This window comes from Hibiscus syriacus, unplaced genomic scaffold (assembly GCF_006381635.1).
Source record: "Hibiscus syriacus cultivar Baekdansim isolate YM2019G1 unplaced genomic scaffold, ASM638163v2 tig00011718_pilon, whole genome shotgun sequence".
Classification (NCBI taxonomy): Eukaryota; Viridiplantae; Streptophyta; class Magnoliopsida; order Malvales; family Malvaceae; genus Hibiscus; species Hibiscus syriacus.
In genome coordinates this window covers 779956-803243 of record NW_024062254.1, presented here as the reverse complement: position 1 = coordinate 803243, position 23288 = coordinate 779956, and the positions used below count along the sequence as shown (strand labels likewise).

General features: G+C 34.4%; 1 protein-coding gene and 1 pseudogene across 1 annotated transcript; both read right to left on the bottom strand.

The window, feature by feature from the left end:
- Positions 1-4062: 4062 nt before the first annotated feature.
- LOC120204868 lies at positions 4063-9979 on the bottom strand (annotated as a pseudogene).
- An 11843-nt stretch (positions 9980-21822) lies between these two features.
- Positions 21823-23118, bottom strand: LOC120204867. The gene is made up of 2 exons (XM_039204876.1): positions 22894-23118; positions 21823-22775 (listed from the first exon to the last, which is right to left on the bottom strand). The coding sequence occupies exon 2, from the start codon at positions 22717-22719 to the stop codon at positions 22165-22167; it is 555 nt and encodes a 184-aa protein (XP_039060807.1). The 5' UTR covers positions 22720-22775; positions 22894-23118; the 3' UTR covers positions 21823-22164.
- Positions 23119-23288: the final 170 nt, after the last annotated feature.

The following is a 23288-nucleotide window of genomic DNA, read 5'->3' as shown; positions in this document are numbered from 1 at the left end:
ATGAGTTCGGTTACCGATTTTGGGACTATGAAAATTGAAAGATCATCAGAAGTAGAGATGTCATTTTCAATGAGAATATGATGTACAAAGACAAGTCAAACGTAGAATCAAGTAGCTCCAATACCGAAGATGAAACAAAGGAATTTGCTGAGTTCGAGGAGATTTCTGGAAATGATGTTCAGATCAATCCTGAAGCAGTTCAAGAAGAACCAGACACACCAGAACTGAGACGCTCATCAAGAATTCCTAAACCATCCCAACGTTATTCATCTTCTTTGCACTACTTGTTGCTGACTGACAATGGTGAACCAGAGTGCTATGATGAAGCAGTGCAGGTGGAGGATTTAGTCATGTGGAAGTCTTCCATGAAAAATGAGATGGACTCGCTTATGTCAAATCAGACGTGCGATTTAGCTGAATTACCACCAGGCAAGAAAGCACTCCACAACAAGTGAATTTACAGGATCAAAGAAGAGCACGATGGGTGCAAACGCTACAAAGCAAGATTGGTTGTCAAATGTTTTCATCAAAAAGAAGGTATTGATTACAATGAAATTTTCTCTCCAATTGTGAAACTATCTACAATCAGACTGGTGTTGAAAAATGTAGCTGCAAAAAATCTACATCTTGAGCAATTAGATGTGAAGACAATTTTCCTTCATAGTGATTTGGAGGAAGAAATCTATATGAGGCAGCCAGAAGGCTTCATAGAGAGAGACAAGAAAAACCTAGTATGCATGTTGAAGAAGAGCTTGTATGGTTTAAAACAAGCTCCTAGACGATGGTACAAGAAATTCGATAGTTTCATGAGTGACAGTGGTTTTACCAGATGGCAAGCAGATCATTGTTGCTACATCAAGAGGTTCGACAACAACTTCATTATTTTATTATTGTACGTTGATGACATGCTCGTTGCAGGCTCAAACATGCAAGAGATTATAAACTTGAAGCAAAAATTGTCGAAGCAGTTTGCTATGAAGGATCTGGGCGCTGCAAAGCAGATTCTTGGGATAATGATTAAGAGAGACACAAAGTATGGGACTTTGATGTTATCACAGGTTGAGTACATCAACAAAGTACTATCCAGGTTCAACATGCAAGATGCTAAACCAGTAAGTACACCTTTAGGTGTTCATTTTAGACTCTCCAAAGAACAGTCACCAAAGACGGAGGAATAACGTGCACATATGGTGAAGGTGTTGTATGCCTCAGCAATTGGAAGTCTGATGTATGTCATGGTTTGTACTAGACCAGATATTGTTCATGCAGTGGGAGCTGTTAGCAGGTACATGAATAATTCGGGCAAGTTATATTGGGAAGCAGTCAAATGGATCCTCATATATCTGCGGGGTACCACGAACAAAACACTTTGTTTCAAAGGTGGAGATATGATACTGACAGACTATGTAGATGCTGACTTAGCCGGAAATGTTGATATCAGAAGAAGCACTACAGGGTATATCTATACTCTAGGAGGAACCGAAGTGAGTTGGGTTTCTCAACTACAGAAGATAGTTGCTCTCTCCATAACTGAAGTAGAATATGTCGCTGTTACGGAAGCCAGCAAGGAGATGGTTTGGCTCCAAAGTTTCTTGGAAGAGTTAGGCAATAAACTAGAAAACAATGTTTTGTATTGTGATAGTCAAAGTGCTATCCATCTAGCGAAGAATTCGTCTTTTCATTCTAGGACGAAGCACATACAATTGCGATATCATTTTATCCGGTCTCTTCTGGAAGATGGCATTTTGAAACTTGAAAAGATTAGTGGATCTCAAAATCCTGCAGACATGTTGACAAAGACGGTGACTACGAACAAACTAAAGTTTGTTCAGCTTCAGTTGGCATGCTAAAATAACAATACCATAAATGTTGTTGCATTGATCGAGGTGTGAAGACAAATTAAAATCAGTCTTCAAGTGAGAGATTGTTGAAATGTCAAAAGCAGCCAGCAGCCGGCGGCTAAATAACTTGGTGCACGTGCTACTAAATTTTTTAATTAAAATATAATAGGGTTAATTACATTTTAGTCCCTGTATACTTTAGGATATTTACAAGATGAGTCCCTAAACTTCAACTATAAATACTCTAGCTCATTTAGCTTCAAAACCATCACAAAATCTTCTAGTTCTCTCTCAAGTGTGTTTTGTAAACACCTGTAAATTTTCTCTTTAGTAAAAGATCTGCAGCAGTCCGGAGACGTAAGCATAATTGGCTAAATCTCGTTATCAATTTCGAGTATTATTTTTCCGCTTTTATTTCACATTCTCACTAATCTGGTTATAAGGAAATTACTCGTAGTCGGTTTTATTTCCCAACACTGATCACGTACGGGTTAGCTCGGCTTTTGTTGGTCCCCATACGTCCCTTGAGCTTGTTCATCCGAAATTGAGCCATTTTTAAAGCTCACAACTTTTTGAGAAGTAGAATTAAGAGTGGTGTCAACCAATTGGTCATTCAAACTTGTCGAGTTGTTGAAGATAAGGTTGGTCTTAGAGGAGAAGCTTGCCCCGTTGAGATTAATAGTTTCATCTTGCTGAGTGCTGACGAGAATCGGTTGCATGGCACCATGCATAGGCACGTGGAAATGGGTTTCCTTTGCAGGGGCAGCCGCAGTATTATTCCCCAAATTAGTATCAAATGTATTTGACATAGCCTTGGATTATCACATGTAGGTTTGCATGAGCTGGATCCTGCATTCAAGGTAAGACCGTTAGAAATATTCCTACTTCCATTAGAAATATTCAAATTAGGCAATGGAATATGAGCAAGATTTTCTCCCTGAGCCGATTCACTGGAAATTGGCAATTTCCTTTTATTTTGGCTATTTTCATTCACGGCCTCGGGATTTGATACAGTTGCCTTAATTGGCTTAGTAGATTCTGGCTTTTATGATGACGATGAATTCTATCGTCAGTGATGGTGTTCGACTAACATCTAACGGGAATAAAACAAGTAACTAATCGAAGAAAATTTAAATTTCAATGTGGACACGAAAAATTATTAATTTTTTAATTAAATCATTATTTTATATCGGGTAAGTTCGGGTTGGATTTATACTCTAAAAATTCAGATCGGATCGAATCAAGTCAGAATAACAACCCCCGAATGTTATCATCCCTTGTTCTGTCCCATAAAACCATTTTCATACTTGATGCCAGCAAATCATTTGATCAAGAGGCTCTCTATGACACGACTTTTTCGACATTTATAGGAAACAAGATGTGGTGTCCATGGCGGAATGGACACCACATTCCGTTCACAACCACCACTTCGCACGTATGGAAAGGACGTAAAATTCTCGTCGGTGTCGTATCGTACGCCGACGAAGCACACTCCTGGTAAATTCTTCTTTTTCTTCGACTCTCTGATCGTTGGTCGAAGAAGCAAAGGGGAATTCGATTCGCATGAACATCTGTATCTATAGCCAGCGGTTGAGATCTACAAACCCCGTTCTAGTCGAAGTCGGTGCTTGTACCCAAATAAGTTAAATATGATTTTGAAAATTTTGATAGTCAACAAATACTAAACATTAAATATGATTTTGAAAATTTTGAAAGCTAAAATTAATAATTTAAATACTAAATACGTAATTTACTCTAATAGATTTTGATATAACATGAGGAAAGGAGCATTACTAAATGGTAAACAACCAAAATAAGTTTCAAATGTGATATACTTGGAACGAATAAGTTAATTTTAGGTTTCATAGGGCTTGCTAATTTGGGGACGTTATTGGTAATTGGTGATAGGAGAGGGGTACTTGTACCCATAAATCCATGACACGTGTTCAACAAATTTCACTTTCCATTTCACTAAAATCCACTTCACCTTTTTATTTGGTCCCACTACCATAACCAAATTCAAATATTTACTACCCATAATGTGACATGGTTTGATTTATTTAATTTCATAATATCATTAAATGGTCTAAATAATTATATTATAAAAAGAGAGAGAGAATTATGTTAAGTTTAAAGTTCAAAGATTAAATCGAAAATTTTAATACGCGAGAGGTGCCAAAACCATAATCACCTTTTTGCTAAAAATTCAAAGGTACATAAAGGGACTAAAATGAACTTCTCGGTATCATAGAAGGACTCCTAGCATACTTATACCCAAAAAAAATTGCTTTCAGCGAGGTAAATGCCTATTAATCGCATGCCATTACTCTCTACAGACTAGCTTAGAATGAAAGGTTACCATCCTCATCCTCCATTAGAATTCCAAAAGCCATCTTTGCTCCGATGCAGTTCCGAGTTTATTCGCTCATCAAGTATACCGATCCTTCCACCTCGTCGAGAGCTACATTTCGAGTCAACAGGCAAACTTTCTTCAGGGCTCGAATGGAGTTGGGAGGAAGGTTTATGAGTTTATTGAGAAGAAATATACCCATCTCCAATGCATGTTGACTTGAGACCTTTTGCTTTCATCAGTATTGTGCCGGAACATTCCCATTCAAGCCACAGATGACGCATGACGTTTTCCTCCTCAGCCATGGATCGATACACTGCCACATTGAGCGAACAAAGAACAAAAAACTGTTAACTTCCAGCGATAAGCCACTTGAAAGCAATCTGAGAAAACGGAAAAGCAAAGTGGCATTGTGGAGATGAAGGCATTACATCCTTGTGAAATTTATGTAGACAAGGAAGATGGCGAATAGTTTCTCCAATGGCGGGGGTCTCCAGACATACGGCACAAGATTCGTAATTATCAGCCTGCTTTAATTAAAAAATAGTAGCGATTAGACCTGGATAACGAAACGTAAGCATCTGATGAGGAAATAAAACTAAAAGAACGACTATTTAAATGGTGTTTTCTCACACATATACCTGTACTTTGGACAGTGGCAAACAATTAATCTGGTTAACCGATGCACCGCCATGCTGATGATTGTTATCATCAAGGGCCAACAGCATTTCGTAATCGTTTCTGCAAGACAAAGTGAATGGAATATTAATCCACACTGAAGTGTGATTTAAAATTGAATGGATGTCTACCAAAATTTAAAATTGTTCACATTGTATCATTGCCACTGCCAGAGCTGGTCTTTACCAAAGCAGGAGCCATATTGAGGCTGCATTTGCCTTACGCAGTCCAAGCACTTACCGTTTCAATAAACAATGCCACCATTGCAAACTCTAAATAAATTGTCAATCAAATTCAAGGTAAGATCATTCAACATGGTCAAAACATGTCCATAATGGGGAAAACAATCTTACTCATTAAAATCACGTTGAACTTGGAAGATACGACTAGCCATTCCCATGTCATCAGCATCTCCCATCGCAGCCTCCATGGCTTCCAATATATCGAGTCTCTGTACCAGAAAGCCATGATTCAGTTATTGCTGAAAATAAAGCAATACAGGATACACTACACCAAAAACTGTGTTGGGAGGGGGGGTTTACCATAGCCAAGTCCATGTCTAAAGGGAACCGAAAATTTCTTGTCCTGGATGGTGCTGCTTGAGTTTGATTCAAAACTCGATTCCTCAACCTTGAAACTCTAGAAGAATCGGGGAACTGAGTCTGCACTCCTCTCCTATTCGAAGAATTCTGAAAATTCCGCGATGGAGGCTGAATACGATATTGCTTTGTTGGGCCTTGCTGCATAAGAGGCAAAGAATAATATTACAGGAACTCATACAAATCCAAAAAAGAGAAGTATCAACTTCATATGGTTGATGAGAAAACAAATACATACTAAAGTACATAAAAAAATCGTAAGCGAGACATCTATTTTATACAACAAAAAAGGGAAACCTAGGTTGAATACTAGCATATAACATTATCATGATACTAGATAGGATAATACAGGTACAGATCCCACAAAAAAAATGTTCTTCCACTCAACTAAAACAAAATAAATGATATCCCTTCTTTTCAGCTAGCAGAGATTAGCTTCAATCAAACAGAATAATAGAGTGAAGGTCAAATGGCTCTGCTGTAACAGGAGAGAATTCATAAAGTTGGTTAGCTTTTAAGCATCTAAATACTGGTTCAGCCAAGGATTCCTAACATATAAATCTATCATATTGATTGAAATAAAACTATTTCCTTAAATTATCTACGCATGCCATAAAGTACGATACACAAGAAGGGGTTATTGGAGAAAAAAGGGGGGGGGGGCAGAGTCAACTGATAAACAAAGGAAACTGATAGAGGAACAAGAACAAGATCACCCAATTAGCAATGATCAAGGGAACATTAATGTCCAATATTATACATGAAACCAAGGGACAAATAGCCACTTAGGAAGCAACACATTCAATCTTGTGTTGCTACCAGAAAAGATAAGATAGCAAGATAAACTTAATTATCAATACAAATATATATAAATATATATATATTCAAAGATGCCAACACACTCTCGAGTCTAAACAAGCAAACAAAGATTTATGCCCATTATCATTTTGTGTATAATCCTGATGATTTGCCATGCTGGGATCTAGGGAGAACATTACTAAACCCAAGTCTATTCTACTTTTGACAGCAAGGCTCGTGCCCACTGTATGGCATGTTTCAATACCTAGCAAATATATATTACACCTTTAACCAGAATGGATTTCACGCATGCACAGTCTATTTCATGCAGTGTAGGCTCTGGTTATTATCAACGAAAAAAAGAAAAGAAACAAACTCAAGCTTACTAACATGATCTGGCTCATGGAGAGCCCGAAAAGATGTAGTAAGGAATGCATCTTCCTCCTGCTGAAGTGCCCGTGCAATGTTTTCATCAACCTGTTAAAAGGTTCATAAACATTTAAAGCTAAGGCATGTAAATAACAAAGTAAAAGATAAAAAGGGAGAAAGCATCAAACTGTCATCATAAAAGATCAAGACCTCATGATATAATTGTTCTTGGAGTTCACGGGCCAGCATTTCATCTGCTTCAATTTGTCTTGCATTAGCTTGTGTCCTCATCATTCATAGAATCGATGTGATTGGCATGTATCCCTCTCATTTGAGATGAGTTGTCAAGATCCATAACATTCAGATGTTCCGCAATATGAATTCTAGATGACCTTGATTGAGATGATTCCAAAGTTGAACCAAGAAACACAATGTCTGGGTCATTAGGAGTGACCCTTGAGCTTTCACCATTATTTCTTGAAGATAATATATGTTTCATTTGCCTTTCAGGCAGCATGTTTGCATGAGAAGGTTCACTTGGTTGGTTTATTTTTGAGATCACAGGAGCTGTCTCAGTTGCGTGAGTTTCAGGAGAATCACATAGAATCCTGATCTTTCCTCCACTAGCATGATTTCTTTTCACAAATCCATTTTCATTTCGTTGACTCACTTGACATCCAACATTATTAAATCCACTTAAGTGATGTTTAGATGCTTGATCTACATTCTTTGAACGGTTGCGAGTGCTTCTCCATCCACCTTTTTCTTCAAAGCATGCATCTCTATTTGCATCACCAATACCACCAGCTTCTCCATTATTACTCATAGGACTGCAACAGGAAAAACACAACCAAGATTCTCCAGATATCAATATAATATGTCCTGAATAAAAATTAAAAAAAAAAAACTAGTCGTTTTTATTACGTACTATTCCAAAGGTTCTGACAGATCATGCTTGTCTCTTTAGCAAAGTTTTAACACAAAAATGAAACCGATACACAATAGGAAGAAAACATCCAATAGACAATAAGCAAAGAAATCTAGCTAGAGTAAAATGCTTAATTTACCTGCCAGATAAACTAATAAAATTAATATCATGCCCCGTAGATGCATGAGCATGGGCAACTCTTTTTCCTTTACCATCATTATCATTATCTTCAGCAACTATCTCGCTAATCAAACAAGGACTGCTGCTACCCACATTCACAAAATTTTGTTCAGGTGTAAAGTTGTTTTGGGATTTCTCATTTTGTTTAGCCCTGATGGCTATATTATGGGGGGAGATGCAGCCATTCCGGACCAATCTTCTTTTCTCAACAGCTCTTGGTGAGGCAATTGATTGATGAGATGCAGGCAATTGTTTTTCCATTCTAAGAGGGGAACCATTAGAAAGACTTACCCCTTTTCCGTTACTTGTAACTGAACCTATACTTTTAAGTCCAATATCATCTACTTTCTCCTTTCCCTTGCAGCTATTTCGAGATGTTTCAGAAAATCTTGAAGAGTTAAATGCATGAAAGCCACCATTTCTTGGTGCCTGACCTTTTCTTCCTTCAGCTATGCAGTTTTCAGATCCACTTTGGAGAGATTCCATTTCACTTATATGCTTGTGTGTTTTCTGTTCAGTTAAATCTAGGATGGCATGATCTTCGGGGAATCCAGATGATTTAGAAGGTAACTTAGAGCAAGGAGCTTTTCCTTTATCCTTGTTTTGCTCTCCAAGGGAATTTCTGCTTCTCTCTGTTCTTGTTTTTCTAAATAAAGGAGCACGCTCTCGAGCATTCTCTTCCGGAGATAAGACAATCGTGTTTTTCAGACGCTCAATATCACAAGTACTATCAGAAAGCTTTTGCGGATGCATATAATGTTTTCTATTGAACCCATTTGCAGAAAGCAGTCTACCTCTGCCCCTTAGCCTATCCAAAGATCCTTCACCTGTAGTATTAGAACCTCCCACTTTGTCAACAAAGTTCCCTCCCTTCACTTGCTTTAAAGATGGCCTATCAGGAGTGTCGGGTATGTCCACTACTGAATCGATGTCCATGTCCTCCATTTTCTGTATTACACAACATAAAAGTCAGTCCTTCACATGAAACCTCAATCAGAAACACACGAATTTGCATCTGGTCCAAAGGCAGTTTAACAACATTACACTCCAAAACTAAATGCCACCACTAGGAAGGTTACCTTTTCATGATGATAATATAAGAGCAACTTAGCCCACCTAATAAAATCAATACCTGTGTATCAAAAAAAAAAAAATCAATACCTTACTCGCCTATATTACTCTTTCGGACTTTTTTAAAATGTTAATTATTCCATAAGCAACATAAAAAGTGATAGAGAAAGTTAGACATCAAAAACTCTCTTGCAGATGAGTAATACAGCATCAGTACAAGCGAAAGTAAAATTTTGCAAATATATTTTACTTACAGAAGCAGGACTTTCATGCATTTTTTAAAACTTACAATTACATTAACTGGTTCCTATTTAACGTATAAACTTTACACACACCAAACATCCACCTACCAAGAAAAATGGAATCAAAGAACAATGGCCTTATACTATAAATACAAAATAGTGAAAAAAATCATTTTTTTTCTTCAAAAAGAACCTTCTAGTAAATATCAAAATACATAAATTCACAATTAGAAATTTATTGTTGCTATGAAGCATAGAAAAACAAACCTTTCTCAGTCATTGCACCCAGGCAATAATTATACAAATGGTAGTTTGATTATAATAAAATAAAATAAACCCTAAAAAACAAATATCCTGAAAATTATAATTCTAATAATATTAAATATTAATTACTTTGAATTACTGATATTAATAATACAAAAAGGAATATAAATCGATGTAGATAAATAATCATACCGAATTTTCTTTTAAAAAAACTTTTTCCTGCATTTAGGGTTAATATTTTCAAGATTCACACATTCAAAAAATAAAATAAATTAGCATGGCATCACAAAAGTAAAAAACAAAAACAAAATCAAGGAATTTTGACATTGAGAAATTAAAAAAATATATATAATAATATCAGTACCAAAAATAGTTACCAGATTTTGTATCGTGATGATCGGAATCGAAAAAAATGGAACAAAATCACAGAAGAAATTGTATCCTTCAAATCCCTAAGAAGGCAATGCCATCAACGCTTCTCAGAGAGCCTCAAGCCTCGCCTCTACAAATTTCGGTTTTGTCTCTCCAATCTTCAATTTGGATAACCCGGTCCGGGTCGGATCCGGATATCGGAGCCCTATAAATTTTTGCCTAGAATAGTTTGAAAATAACGGGTCTAGTTGATTAGTATTTGTTAGAGCGGATTAGCAAAGCGTTTGGTATTTATTACTCGATATCGAATTTCGGAGGCTTCCTGGCCCAGATAGGGCCTTGGAAAAAAATCCTGGTATAAGGCCATCACCAAATTATTTTTTGAATTAGAGTATTTTCTATCGTCTCAAGACAAAAACGCATAGATTATCATGCAATTTCATTTTTTTCATGAGAGAAAAAAAGGAATTGGGTGAAGACGCGAGATAATCTTAGGATCTTCTCTAAATTATTGTTCAAAACACCCTAACCTGAGAAATAATTATGTAAGAAGACTATTTGAGGATTTTTTTTTCAACACATTATCTCAGCCATTTGCTCGAATTTTGGATTTTATGTCCATTAATCAACATTAGATAAGGTCGAGTTAATTAAAAAAATTAAAATTATTCGAGTTGATAAATCATATTTTATAAACTTTAAATTGACTTGAAATATTCTCAAGTTGAATTTATAAAATTGAATTGAGTCGAATCGAATCTTTGAGATTTTATTTAAATTTAATTATAAATATTTATAATATTATGATATTATAAATATTTATAATATATACAATGCATATATTGTAACATCCCAAATTTCGAGCTAGTAGTTTCATGTTTACCCGACATGTAATTGAGTTGATTTTGGGACCTAATTAACCATAAAAAGAAGATTTTTAAATAAGTGACAAAATGTAAAGGACTAAAAGAACAATTAGATCATTATGAGATTTTAAAGCTAAGATTAGGGATTTTATAAGTTTTTGGACGTGAGTTTCATTTCTCATTTATCTTATCTTCTACTTAATTTCTTCTTCCTTCATCTTCTCTAAGTAACGACAGTTCCAAGGTAAGGTCTTGAACCTTTTTATTAATTCATTTTCGTCCTAATTGCCCCCAACAACATCATTATTAAAGATTCAAGCTTTGAGTTTTGTCTTTACAAGAAAAGGAGGGTTTTCTTCATCCAAACCTTAAGGAGAGTGATTTCTAACTAAAAGAGCTTCATTTCAAATTTTTAAAATCAAGTTTTGATCCATTTAATTCCTAAATTATTAGTTTTGATCCATTTTAATTTCTTAACTTTTAATTTTTTTTCAAAAACATACTTAAAGGTTAGTTTTTTTTCTTCAAAATCATGCAAATGACGTCGTTTTGATTCTTGTGCTATGTCATAACACCGATAAAAAGTTAACAACAAAGTGAGCAAAGTGATTCAATCTATAAAACTCAATGAGCAAATTTGAAAAATCAAAAGTACGATGAGTAAAATAGAAGAGAGAATAAAGTTAAGAGAAGAGCAATGTAATTTACCCTTTATTTTAATACATACAGTTAAAAACTTTAAATTTTTTTCACTTTAGTACACCCATTCAAAATTTAACATTAAGTTTAAAAAAAATTAAAAGTTTAGTTACTAAAACAAAACAAAACTAATAGTTTAAGTACTAAACGCATTAAGTTTTTAACAGCATGATACTAAAATGAAATAAATATTAAAAATTAGATATGATTTTAAAAAAATGAAAACCTAGGTACCAAAACATATTAAAACTGATAGTTTATATACTAAATAAATAGTTTACCTTACTTTTACTCACAATGGCGTCATCCACCGGCATCAGTTGGTTTCAGGTTGCTTTCATCTCATTTTCTACGGGTTAATTAAATTCGTTCCAAAATATTAATAAATACAATCACCATCCAAGCATATCAACCTCCAACTTTTATAATGTTCAAAAGAGACCTCAAGGGTAAAGGAAATGAGATGTTGGAGCAAAGATCGACATCCCTTGTTTAGTTCTTTCTTGAACTTATCTTGTAGTTTGTAAGATCAATGATGAACACTTTTATAATGTAGATTTGATATGCTTTTTGAGATCAAATCCTAAATTTGAAGTAGTGATTAAATCCCTTGACCAAAGAGTTATTCCATTCTTAATTGAAGTTATCGACAAATTTGACACGAAAAACATGATGATAAGGATGGTAGACGGGTATAATTTCGTAGGTTTCGCACCGTACCCGTTTTAATTGAGGCGGAGATGGATAATTTTAGTGGGTAGTGGGTGGGTATGGATGTAAAAAGTCATACCCAAACCTTACCCGCCCCGCATCCACCCGTCACTCATCCGCCTACCCATTTACTACTCACTATATAAATTTTGAACCATTATGAATTTAGATATAATTCTAGATACTATTATGTAAATCATAAGAATTTATAGGACAAGACTTGTAATTTAATCAAATGTTTTGGTATAAATATTTTTAGAATTGAAGATCTTTGTTTCTCCTTTCTCAAATTGGCGGGTATGGGCGAATACGAGAGGGTATAGACGGTTACAGGATGAGTCGTGGATATCTAGATGGATAGTGGGTGCGAGAGTGGATTTGAGAATGTAACCATGTGGGCGGGTATGGATTAAAAATTTTACCCATCGTGAACAGTGGATAGGTGGTGGATACAAAAATATTATGTGAGTATGAGGATGGAGAAAGGAGTATCCGCACTCACACCGCCCGTTTTTCATCCCTCCTTGATGACAATGTTAGTGGTAAATTTGATGACAAAATCAATAGAATGTTATAAATTTAGTGACAAAGTTAATGACAAACTAGATGACAAAAATTTTATCAGTCGTTCTTTGTCATGAAATTCACCACTAACTTTGACACCAAATCCGCCACTAGCTTTAACATTAAAGCCAGCTTCAAACATCAAGTTCACCACTAAATTTACCACAACCTTGTCAACAAATAAACCCATCATGTCGCCAATAACCCCGCCCAAGAATGATCAAGTGCTTTGCCTAGGGAACTTAATGGAACTGCAAGTGTAATAGTAACATTTTAAAGTCCCATTTAATGGAAGAAAGTACCTTCCCAAGACCTTTTCCCATCCATTATTGCACTTGCCTGCTCCCTCTCTTCTAACGACTGCTACTTTTCCCTGAAAATCTACCAGCACAGCCCAATATTCAGACTTTGGCCATTACAAATAGATATACAAGGAAAGAGATTCAAGCCTACATTGCTCGGACCTTTCATTTTCATTGAAGTATCGACGTCGGACACCTAGATCGAAGCACATGACAGGGAAATTTTACATGCATATATACCTAAGTATAATTTTCCACGACCATGACCATGACCATGACATATAACGAGAACATCAACCAGCATGCAAAATTACAACCAAATGACAAGTAAAACATTTAGCCATAAATTATCTCAAGAAGTAATCTATGACCATTACGAAGTTAGTGATAAATACGGTGATAGATTCAAAAAAAAATAGTGACAAATCTAATTATAGATTCAATGACAATTTAGATAGTAAAATCAATAGAAGATAGCAAATTTAGTGACAAAGTTAGTGACAAACTAAATGACAAACTTCATATCAATCGTTATTAGCCATCAAATTCGCCACTAACTTTGCCACCAAATTCACCAACAGTTTTCTACTAAATTTACCTCCAATTGTCATCCAAATTACAACCAAATTTGTGACTAATTTCCACCAACTTGAACACCAAATCTACCACTAACTTAATAAAAAATTTACCCCATCATGCCACCACTAACCCTGCCCAAGAGCACAGTACCTTCCCAAGAGCTGCTCCAATCCATTATTGCAGTTGCTTGGTCCTCCTCTAACGAAGGCTGCTTTTCCCTGAAAATGTGGCAGCCTAACCAAATATTCAGAGTGTAACCAATACAAATACATGCACAAGGTATGCCATTAAAGCCTATATTACACGGACTGTTTATTTTTATTTCCAAATAAAAATCAAGCCTAAAATCAAAGAATGAACATAAAAGTAACACACGAACCAAGCTACCTCAGTGGTTAAAGGAATGGTTTTTATTCTTAGAGCTCCCAGGTTTGAGTACTAGAAACTGTAGGATATTTGAGCGTTTATTGTCAAATGGTTCAGAGTCTTTAGAACATATAATATTACTTGTAAGAATTCTAAATTAATAAAAAACCATAAAATTAACATTATTTATTCTCAAATATAAAAAAAAATTATAAACGTTTACATAAAACCTCTACTAGTCTTACTTCTGGAGGACCAAAATATTCCTAGAAATACTTTTTATATATTTCTTATATTTAAAATCGAACAATATAATTAAACATATATTATGTCTTTAGTGCCGTATCTTGTGCTTTTATGTTTAACTCAATTGACAGATCAAACACCTAGATGTATACTCGAGTCCAAATAAGTAATAAACTAGCAAAAACGTCATCCCTAAAGCCTGGAAGGCAGATTCTATGTCGTATTCCCCGGAAAATGATAGGTTTATAAAATACAAGTATAATCAAATAATGTTTGAGATGTTGAGTTCTTTTTTAATTAATAATTGTACCTGGCAACCACAGAACCACCCAGGGATGGACCGGCGGGGTGTTCGGGTGCTGTCAAACCTCCTAAAAATTTTAAATTATCTTATATTTTATATATTTTATATTTTCTATTGATTATCCAATTTCGTACCCTTAAGATTCCATAACTCCGCACCCCTAAAATTTTTAATAATTTTTTTTAAGTTCATACTGCCTTACATAATTTTTAATATGCTAAATAAACAAATCAACCAAAATCAGGAGGAACAATAAAAAAAGGGTAAAATTTGAAATAATGAAACTTACATTTTCATCACAACCAGGAATAAAGATATGCCCTCATCACTGTTTCAATGCTATCAGCAACCAAATCCCTTGGTTGGAAACCGTTGCCCATCCCTCTCGTCCCTGTCGACGATATCCCCACTTTGGGTTTCGGCAAGACATCTTCCGGTAATCAGACTGCGTACAGCACGGCCTGTGGCTTCACCATCGTTATCCTTGAGCTGTGTTGTTTGCGCCGTACGGTTGGAGAAAAGGGAGAAATTTGTACGGAGAGACCATTGGCGACGGTTTGAAGGGACGGGGACGGTGGCTCACCGGGTTAGAAATGCGGTGGCTCGGACAAGTGGCTCGGGTGTTGGTTTGTGGTTAAGTCGACAGTAAGTGATGCTCTAGGATACGTGATGCCTTTTAAATGGACAATAACAACCACTGTTAAATCACTAAAGGATAAAGTGCATAAAGGGTCCTCCGACTTAAGATACTACTCTATTAAGTCCCTCAATTATTAAAAATGACAAATGGTCATTTGACTATAAAGAGTTACTTTCTTGAATCCATCGATATTAAAAGTTATAAAATGGCCACCCGACCATTCATTATATTCCAAACACTTCATTTTCCATTAAAAAAACTGACGATATTATGAGTTAAACATTAATATGCTAACTATGATATAATAAAATATAATCTCAGAATCTTTAAAGACTATCATATCTCAGTCATCATATTAAAATCCAACTTAATTGTCAATTTTTTAACAGAAAAAAAGGTTTAGAACATAATGAATAGTCAGTGAACAATTTATAACTTTTAATAATTGAAGGAGTCAACAAAGCAACACTCTAAAATCAAATGATCATTTTGTAACTTTTAATAGACAACGAACTTAATAAAATAATACCCTATTGTTATGGACCATTTGTGTACTTTACCCATCACTAAATTATGTTAAGATTATTTTTTATCACCGAGTTTTCTAAAATTATAAATTCATTATTAAATTATTAATTTAATTACAAAATAAATATAATACAATATCTTTTATATAATAACATCAAAATTTTAATATTTATTTTATAATTTTTAATAATAAAAAAATTATCATAGTTTAATAAATTATATGTTTTATTATAATAATCTTAGTCCCAAACCTTTAGTTTAGCTTTGATATTCAAGAAACTTCCTGCTAAAGTCTACCTCAATTCTACCCCATTTTTAAAATTTTTCTTTTATCTCTCTCTCTATATATTTGACACGTGGACAAACAAATGTCGATTAAAAGGAAGCTACAAGAGGGCAAAGGAACAACATAAAAAATTAAATTATAATTATATGTGCCATTATATTATTGGCTCTATTCAATACTAATATAAAATATTAACGGTGTTAATTAATTAGATTATTTTTCCAACATATACTAAATATCTAACTCTTCTTAAATATATGGACAAATCAATTAAAATAGGTAAATTATGCATTTAGTATCTAAACTATCAATTTTATTCTATTTTAATAGCTTAAACTTTATTTTATATCAAAATTATGTCTAACGTTTTAATTTAAGTTTCATTTTGGTATCCTAAAATCAAAATGGATTTCTTTCTTTCTTCTTTATTTCATTTTGGTACCCTAAAAGTGTATTAAGGAGAAGGGGATTAGACCTTTTAAACTTGCATTAAACCTCCAATGATGGATTAGACCTTTTAAACCTGAATTAAACTAATCAAATTAAAGACAAGTTTAAATGATTTTTCTTGGTTCTTGAAGGGTATTCATTGCCTCGTCATTTTTCAAGGCATAACAACAATTTTTTTACCTTCGAGATCGCTTTATTCATGCCATTAAGTTTTTAACGGTGGAGTACTACATGAAACACAAACTAAACGTTAAGTATGATTTAAAAAAATAAAATCTAAGAACTAAAACGGAATAAAACAGATAGTTTAAATATTAAACACATAATTTACCCATTAAAATAATATATGTTACATTAGCCCTAATCATGTTGATGCACAAATCAAGATCGCTTGCTTATTGCTTTGAACTTGTAGTTTAGAGGATCAGAATTACTATCTTAATAACACATACGCACACTTTATATATATATATATACACACACCAACTCTCAATCTTTTAGAAATAATAATATTTTTTACCATTGAAACTATTAATTAGATTTAATGACAAATTTAATGGTAAAATCAATAGAAGGTTATAAATTTAGTGACAAAGTTAGTGACAAAGTAAATAACAAAGTTTATAAATATCGTTCTTTATCATCAAATTCGTCACTAACTTTGCCACCAAATTCGACTAACAGCTGCCTACTAAATTTACCACTAATCTTATCAACTTGAACTACTTTTTTCAAGCACTCATCTGTTTTAAATCTCAATACCTTCTCAAATCCATTATTGCACTTGCTAGGCCCTCCTCTAATGAAAGCTACTTTCCCCTGAAAATGTGGCAGCAGCATAACCAAATATTCAGTCAATGCAAATAGAAACACAAGGAATGTGAATAAAACCCATATCACTCGGACTCTATATTTTTATCTCCAAATAAAAATCAAGCCTAAAGTCAAAGAATGAACATAGAATGAACTTTATATGTCTCGAAATATAAAAATAATAATAATAAAGTCTCCATTAGAAGGCCCAAAATATTCCTAGCAATAATTTTTTATATTTTTTATATTTAAAACTAGGGTAAACTATGCATTTAGTACTTAAACTATTAGTTTTAGTCTGTTTTAGTACTTAAAGTTTTAATTTTTTCAAAATCATACCTAACGTTTAATTTTTGTTTCATTTTAGTATCCGCCGTTAAAAACTTAACACGTTTAATACCTAAACTATCAGTTTTGGTCCGTTTTAATACCTAAACTTTTAATTTTATTCCAAAAAGTGACATTAAATTTTGAACATATACTAAAATGAGAAGAAAAAAACTAAACTTTATGTATGGTTTTGAAAAAAAAATTGAGAGTTAAAGTATTAAAACAAATCAAAACTAATAGTTTAAGTACTAAAACCGTAATTTACCCTTAAAACTAAGTGTCTTTTGTCTCTTATACTCTGGTTTTTTTTCTTATAGTTTGACTCATTTGACATGTCAAACCCATATGCATACTTGAGTCCAAATAAGTAATAAACCAGCAATAACGTCATCCCTACGGCCTGGATGGCAGATACTCTGTCGTATTGCCTGGAAAATGATAGGCTGCAAAATGCCAATATGAAAATAAAAAAAATGCCATTGATATTGGCCAACACTATCATCAGCTAGAATTGGATTAACCATTCAGACTACTTACTTTCTATGATGATTGTGTGAAATATATGAAGTAACTTAGAAAAATATAACCATATTTGTGTTCAATAGATATTTGGGTTTAAAATCAATATATATTTTAGATTTTTTAAAATATATTTTTTATTGAAAATCTATTTTCGCCCCGAAATTTTAAAAATTCAAGTTCGTCCCCTAACATCAAATCATGCAAGTTAGATTTGAATTGAGCCTCCCCAAACAAAAGATTTGAGCTCCACCTCTTCCCTAAACAAAAGATTGCAGATAGATTTGAGCTCTACCTCTTCCCTAAAGAGTAAGAAATTCTAAGCAATGACTCTACTAAAGGATCATACAAGTTCCATGCAATCCAAACCTCCATTCATAGCAAAAACAGTTTATAACCCTAATGAATCAATTGATCACCTTGATTAGGTTCTGCCATTCAAGCCAAAAGTGAGAGAAATGCAGCAGATGAATCCCTGGTCTTCTCTTCCCTACATTTTCTCACAATTATAATCAATAAGCATATTAGCAATTAAAGAGTAAAGTTTGAATAATAAAGCTCACATAGTTTCAATGCTATCGGCGTCCAAAACCCTCGACTGCACTGTATCCCCATTGCTAACCCCGACCGTACTGAATCTAAACCCAGCCTTCCCGATCTCCTCAACGAACCGTTTCACTCCCTCCGACAGCTTCAACAAATGCAGGTATGCACTTAGAATCTATCACCGTTCAGATTTTCTCTTCAAGAAACTCCAATGTCGGCGAGCCAACGGGGATATTTCTGGCGGCTCCCAAGAGTCTCTAGAGTAACAAAACCTTAGGTTTCATCTAATGCCACAATGTGAGAGACTATTAATAGAAAGCAATAGGGTTTATTAGTTTATATTAAAAAATGAAGGCTTAATTAGAAAATATGTGTCCAAATTATACAACTTTTTATAAATAGTCGTTTAAATTTTTTTTTTGAGAATGTCTAATGCTACAAACTTACCATTTTAAGTGTTCGAGCTATAAATACCATTAATTTTCTCTTTTAAGTGACACGTGTCACATTCTATTAATTTTGAAATTAAAAATTTAAAGAAAATGTTATATTTATTAAAAAAAACTAATGTTTATTAAATTACAAAAAAACTCAAAACCCTAAATCTCTTACATGCCTTCGTCGTCATTGTCGGCCATGAACACCGCCGCCAATGTAGTCTAACATTTTCCTGTCATATGCCGCTATAACTGTCGTCGATTGATTGTCAGGATCGTGTGGGATCACGATTTTCAACCTAAGGCTCGAGAGGGTACAAAACGTTCATTGACCATCGATTGGTCGTGATTTCGTACGGTTATTGATTGTCGAGGGAAGTGAGGTTGGGTGGAACTTCATCGATGGCAAAGGGCGACGGTCGATATAGGTTTAAGGGTTGACATAAAGGTTTTCAAAGTTCTAGAGCTATTTCAAATTTTGTGTTTTTTCAAAAATATATATAGCTTTAATTTTTAGATTTTAAATAAAAATTTTAAAATTACCAAATTTGACATGTATCACTTAACGGAGAAAATTAATGGCATTTATGGCTCAGACTCCTAAAGTTGCAATGTTTGTAACATTCGCACATGGATCGTTAAAAAAAAGTTTGGACATCTATTTGTGAAAAGGACACTTATTTTATAATTAAGCCAAAATGAATATATGGTTTTTTTTATACATTTTATGTATTTTTTAAAAAATATTTTATATTTTAAAAAATATATTTTTTTTAATTTTGATTTTTCAATTTTATTTTGATTTTTATAATTTGTTTTGGATTTCATGAGATAAATCATTAAAACCGAAGTAGTATCTTAGTTCTCTGACAAAGCTTCAAATGTTTCTCCACGACAAACGATGAAGAGCCTCGACAATCGGCCACCAGGGTTTTGATTGCGGTGGCCTGGCGTTCACACCGATACCGACTATAACGATCACCGTTCAACGAAGGCGGAGATCAACAACGGGCCATCGAACGGTTTTTCATTGACTTGCGACAAACGGCAACTGGCTTGGGTGAAAGGCGGTTGGGTTTGGGGTCGTACGATGATGAAGAAGCCGTTGGTATTGGTGGTGAAGAAGCCGTTGGTATTGGCGGTGACGGTCACTACTGACTAGAGGCTGAAGAACGATGGAAGGGTCAGGTTTGGGGACGAAGAAAGTCTGCAAATTTTGGTTTTCACAGGTAAGCTGTTCGGAACGAATTCGAGGGTTAGACAGATTGTTCAGGAGACCACAATTCATTCCTCACAAACTGCACACCCTTTTATATTCAAAGCCAAAGATTAATGGAACAATCATGGTCCAAGCCCCTGACCTAATCAGAAGCTCGCAAAATAGATCTTAATTTCCAAAATCTAATATGTTGGTCCCTCTAATGAAAAATTTAAAAATTACCACATTAATCCAAGAATTTTGGGGTGTGGCATGTTTCTTCCTCTCGAATGCAACTCTGGTGATCATTTAATCACAAAACAATTGAAACTTCACAAAATTTAGCATTCAGAAACTACAAGTTAACAAACTGTTACCATTCGAAATCACTTTCAGCCAATAATAATGTTGTTTGACCCATCTTTTTTACTCTAAAAGGTATGTTGATTTAGTTTATCACTGAAACTTCACAAAAGCCACAAAACTTTTCCCAAACTTTCACCCTCGTCCTCCATCGATTTCAACGTCTGATTGTCAGATTATCATGATTTTGAGATATATTGTTGTCTTTGATGATCACTTTTTCATTGTTAGGATTCTCTATTTGACCACTAAAGTATTTCGAAAATAGATTTTCTCTTTTAATATCCATGTGTTTGGTGTTTGTTTAATTAGAATTTAGGGTTTCTCCAATTAATAATGAGAAATTGGTATTGGCTCATGTTAAACCACAATGGAGGATTTGTTTTATTAGGATTTATGGTTTAAGTTTAAAGGAAGTTGAAGGGTTATAGGCTAAAGTTATTGTGTTTGGGATATTTTTTATGAAACGGATGTTGGATTTGTGTTCAAGCCGTCAAAATGAATGAACTAAAAATTTTGAAGTCTAACAATCAACGAAAACAATGACTGATGTTGACTGACGATAGCTGAAGACAACAGAAGGCTTTAGTTAAATTCATAGGTCAAATGTTTGAGATATTTTTATGAAACAGGTATTGGGTTTGTGTTGAAGCCGTCAAAATGAATGAACTAGAAATTTTGAAGTCCAACAATCAACAAAAACAATGACTGACGTTGACTATCGATAGTTGACTACGAAAGGCTTTGATTAAATTCATATGTCAAATTGGTATTTTATCTAAAGTTAATAGGTAAAATGATAGTTCATCAAAAGTTCGGAGGCAATTAATATTCTCTTTAAAGCTCAGGAGACACATAAAAAATAACTCCTTTTAACTAACACACCACGTCATCAAACTAACAATAGTAAACGGCTCAATGACTAAAATGTACCAATTAATAAAGTGACTAAAATTTAATAAGCCAATAATATAAGTGATCAAAACATCACTTTTTAAATTTAATAAGCAAAAATGTATATATATATATATATATATGAAAAGAAAGTGATTAATCCAATAGTTTACCATACTAAAATTATTATCATCATAAAGAAAATAATCGATTAATATTAAGAAAATAGGATAGACTTTATAATATTAAAAATATTATTTGATTTAAAAGAATTATTGATAAATAATAAGAAAGTAGCATAATATGAGCTTATAATTAATTGATTAATTATAAAAATAATTATTAAATTTAATAATTCATCCGATTGACGTCGAAAACATTTTTTTTCAGATAATAAACTGTGAGAGGTTTCTAAAGGAAGCGATGATGTGGTGATGCACTTGAAATAATTCATTGTTCCTCATTGAGGCACTTGCATGCATTCCTGGTTCAAATGGTACTACACTTGTTCATAATATGTCCTTTATTTTCTAAGATATACGATTCCACTTAGGTCACGTGTTCCGCCGGTTCCCACGCGTACATCTTCCGACATCCGAGACACTCGTCCGACATCCCCGGGACTCTTCCATGAAATAGCTTATGCTGGTACAATTACGAACCTGTTTCGAAACCCACAAAAGAGTTGAGAAATATAGTTCAAAGAAATGGTACTACACTTGTCCTCTTAAATTGTCATTTATGCATTGCAATGTCTTTGAATTCCTCTTCCCGCTGTTTAGAATAATTGAGCTTCGGTAAGCAGGGGCTTTAGTGAGACCCGATAAGCCGCTAAGGGAGCCGAATGCCACCAACGGGGCACGATGTCTCGCATCCAATAAGCAAATACCAAAAACAAAAGCACAAGTCAAGAGAGCAGTTGAGGAGTAAATGCAGGAAAGGATGATATAGATCGTCATTGAATTCGACCCGATTTTTCAGCAATTTCACCATCAACAATTCCATCAAATACGCCACCAACCATTCCACCAGATACGCCGGCGCCACAAAATTAGTGGCTAACTTAGTCACTAACCTGGGTGCCACTAATTCTCTGGCCATCTTTGCCACCAACTTTGTCACAAACCGGTCCACCAAACCTGCGGCAAACCTGTCCACCAAAACTGCCGCTAACGGTGCCACGAAAAATGTCACCACAGTCATTGACATCATCGTTGACTTTATCGCTAACGGTGCCATGGAATCTATTGTCAACCGTGCCAAGGAATCTGTTAGTTGCTTTCTGACAAACTCAGCGACCAGATTCCACACCACCAACTTCGCTGCCAACTTCAGCATGAACTTCGCTGCCAACTTCAGCATGAACTTCGCTGCCAACATCGGCATGAACTCGCTGCCCACATCGGCATGAACTTCGCCGCATGATACACCACTAGAATTGCCTACGAATGTAGATGTGCTTTAGTTGGGGAATTAATGACATTCTAAATGTAAAATGGTAGTTTTAAAACCTTCTTAAATATGCACATTTAAGTGCCCATCAATTTGAAATCACAGTACCTTGCTATGAACTGCTCTCATTATTTCAATTGCTCGTGTCAACATAACAATATGAACATTTCCCTGGAAATTTACGAGCTCAGACTTTAGAAAATGCAGATAGACATACAAGGAATACACATTCAAACACACATTCTGGACTTAAAGGTACACAAATAAAGATCACGCTAAAGAACATAGAAGATATGAGAATTAAAAACCCTCAGCCGTTAACAAGTAAACTGTGGAGCTTACGCATTTTTTTAAAAACAATAGTGCCAACTTTACAACAAAGAGTTCAAATTCATAGCATTTGACAAGTAAACTGTGCAGCTTACGCATATTTTCTAAACAAAATGCCATTAAAACTATGGGAAAAACAATAGTGCCAAACTTACAACAAAGAGTTCGAATTC

Coding starts and splice junctions, on each gene's coding strand:
- LOC120204867 (XM_039204876.1), bottom strand. CDS start 22,719: ATGCCGATGTTGGCAGCGAAGTTCATGCTGAAGTTGGCAGCGAAGTTC.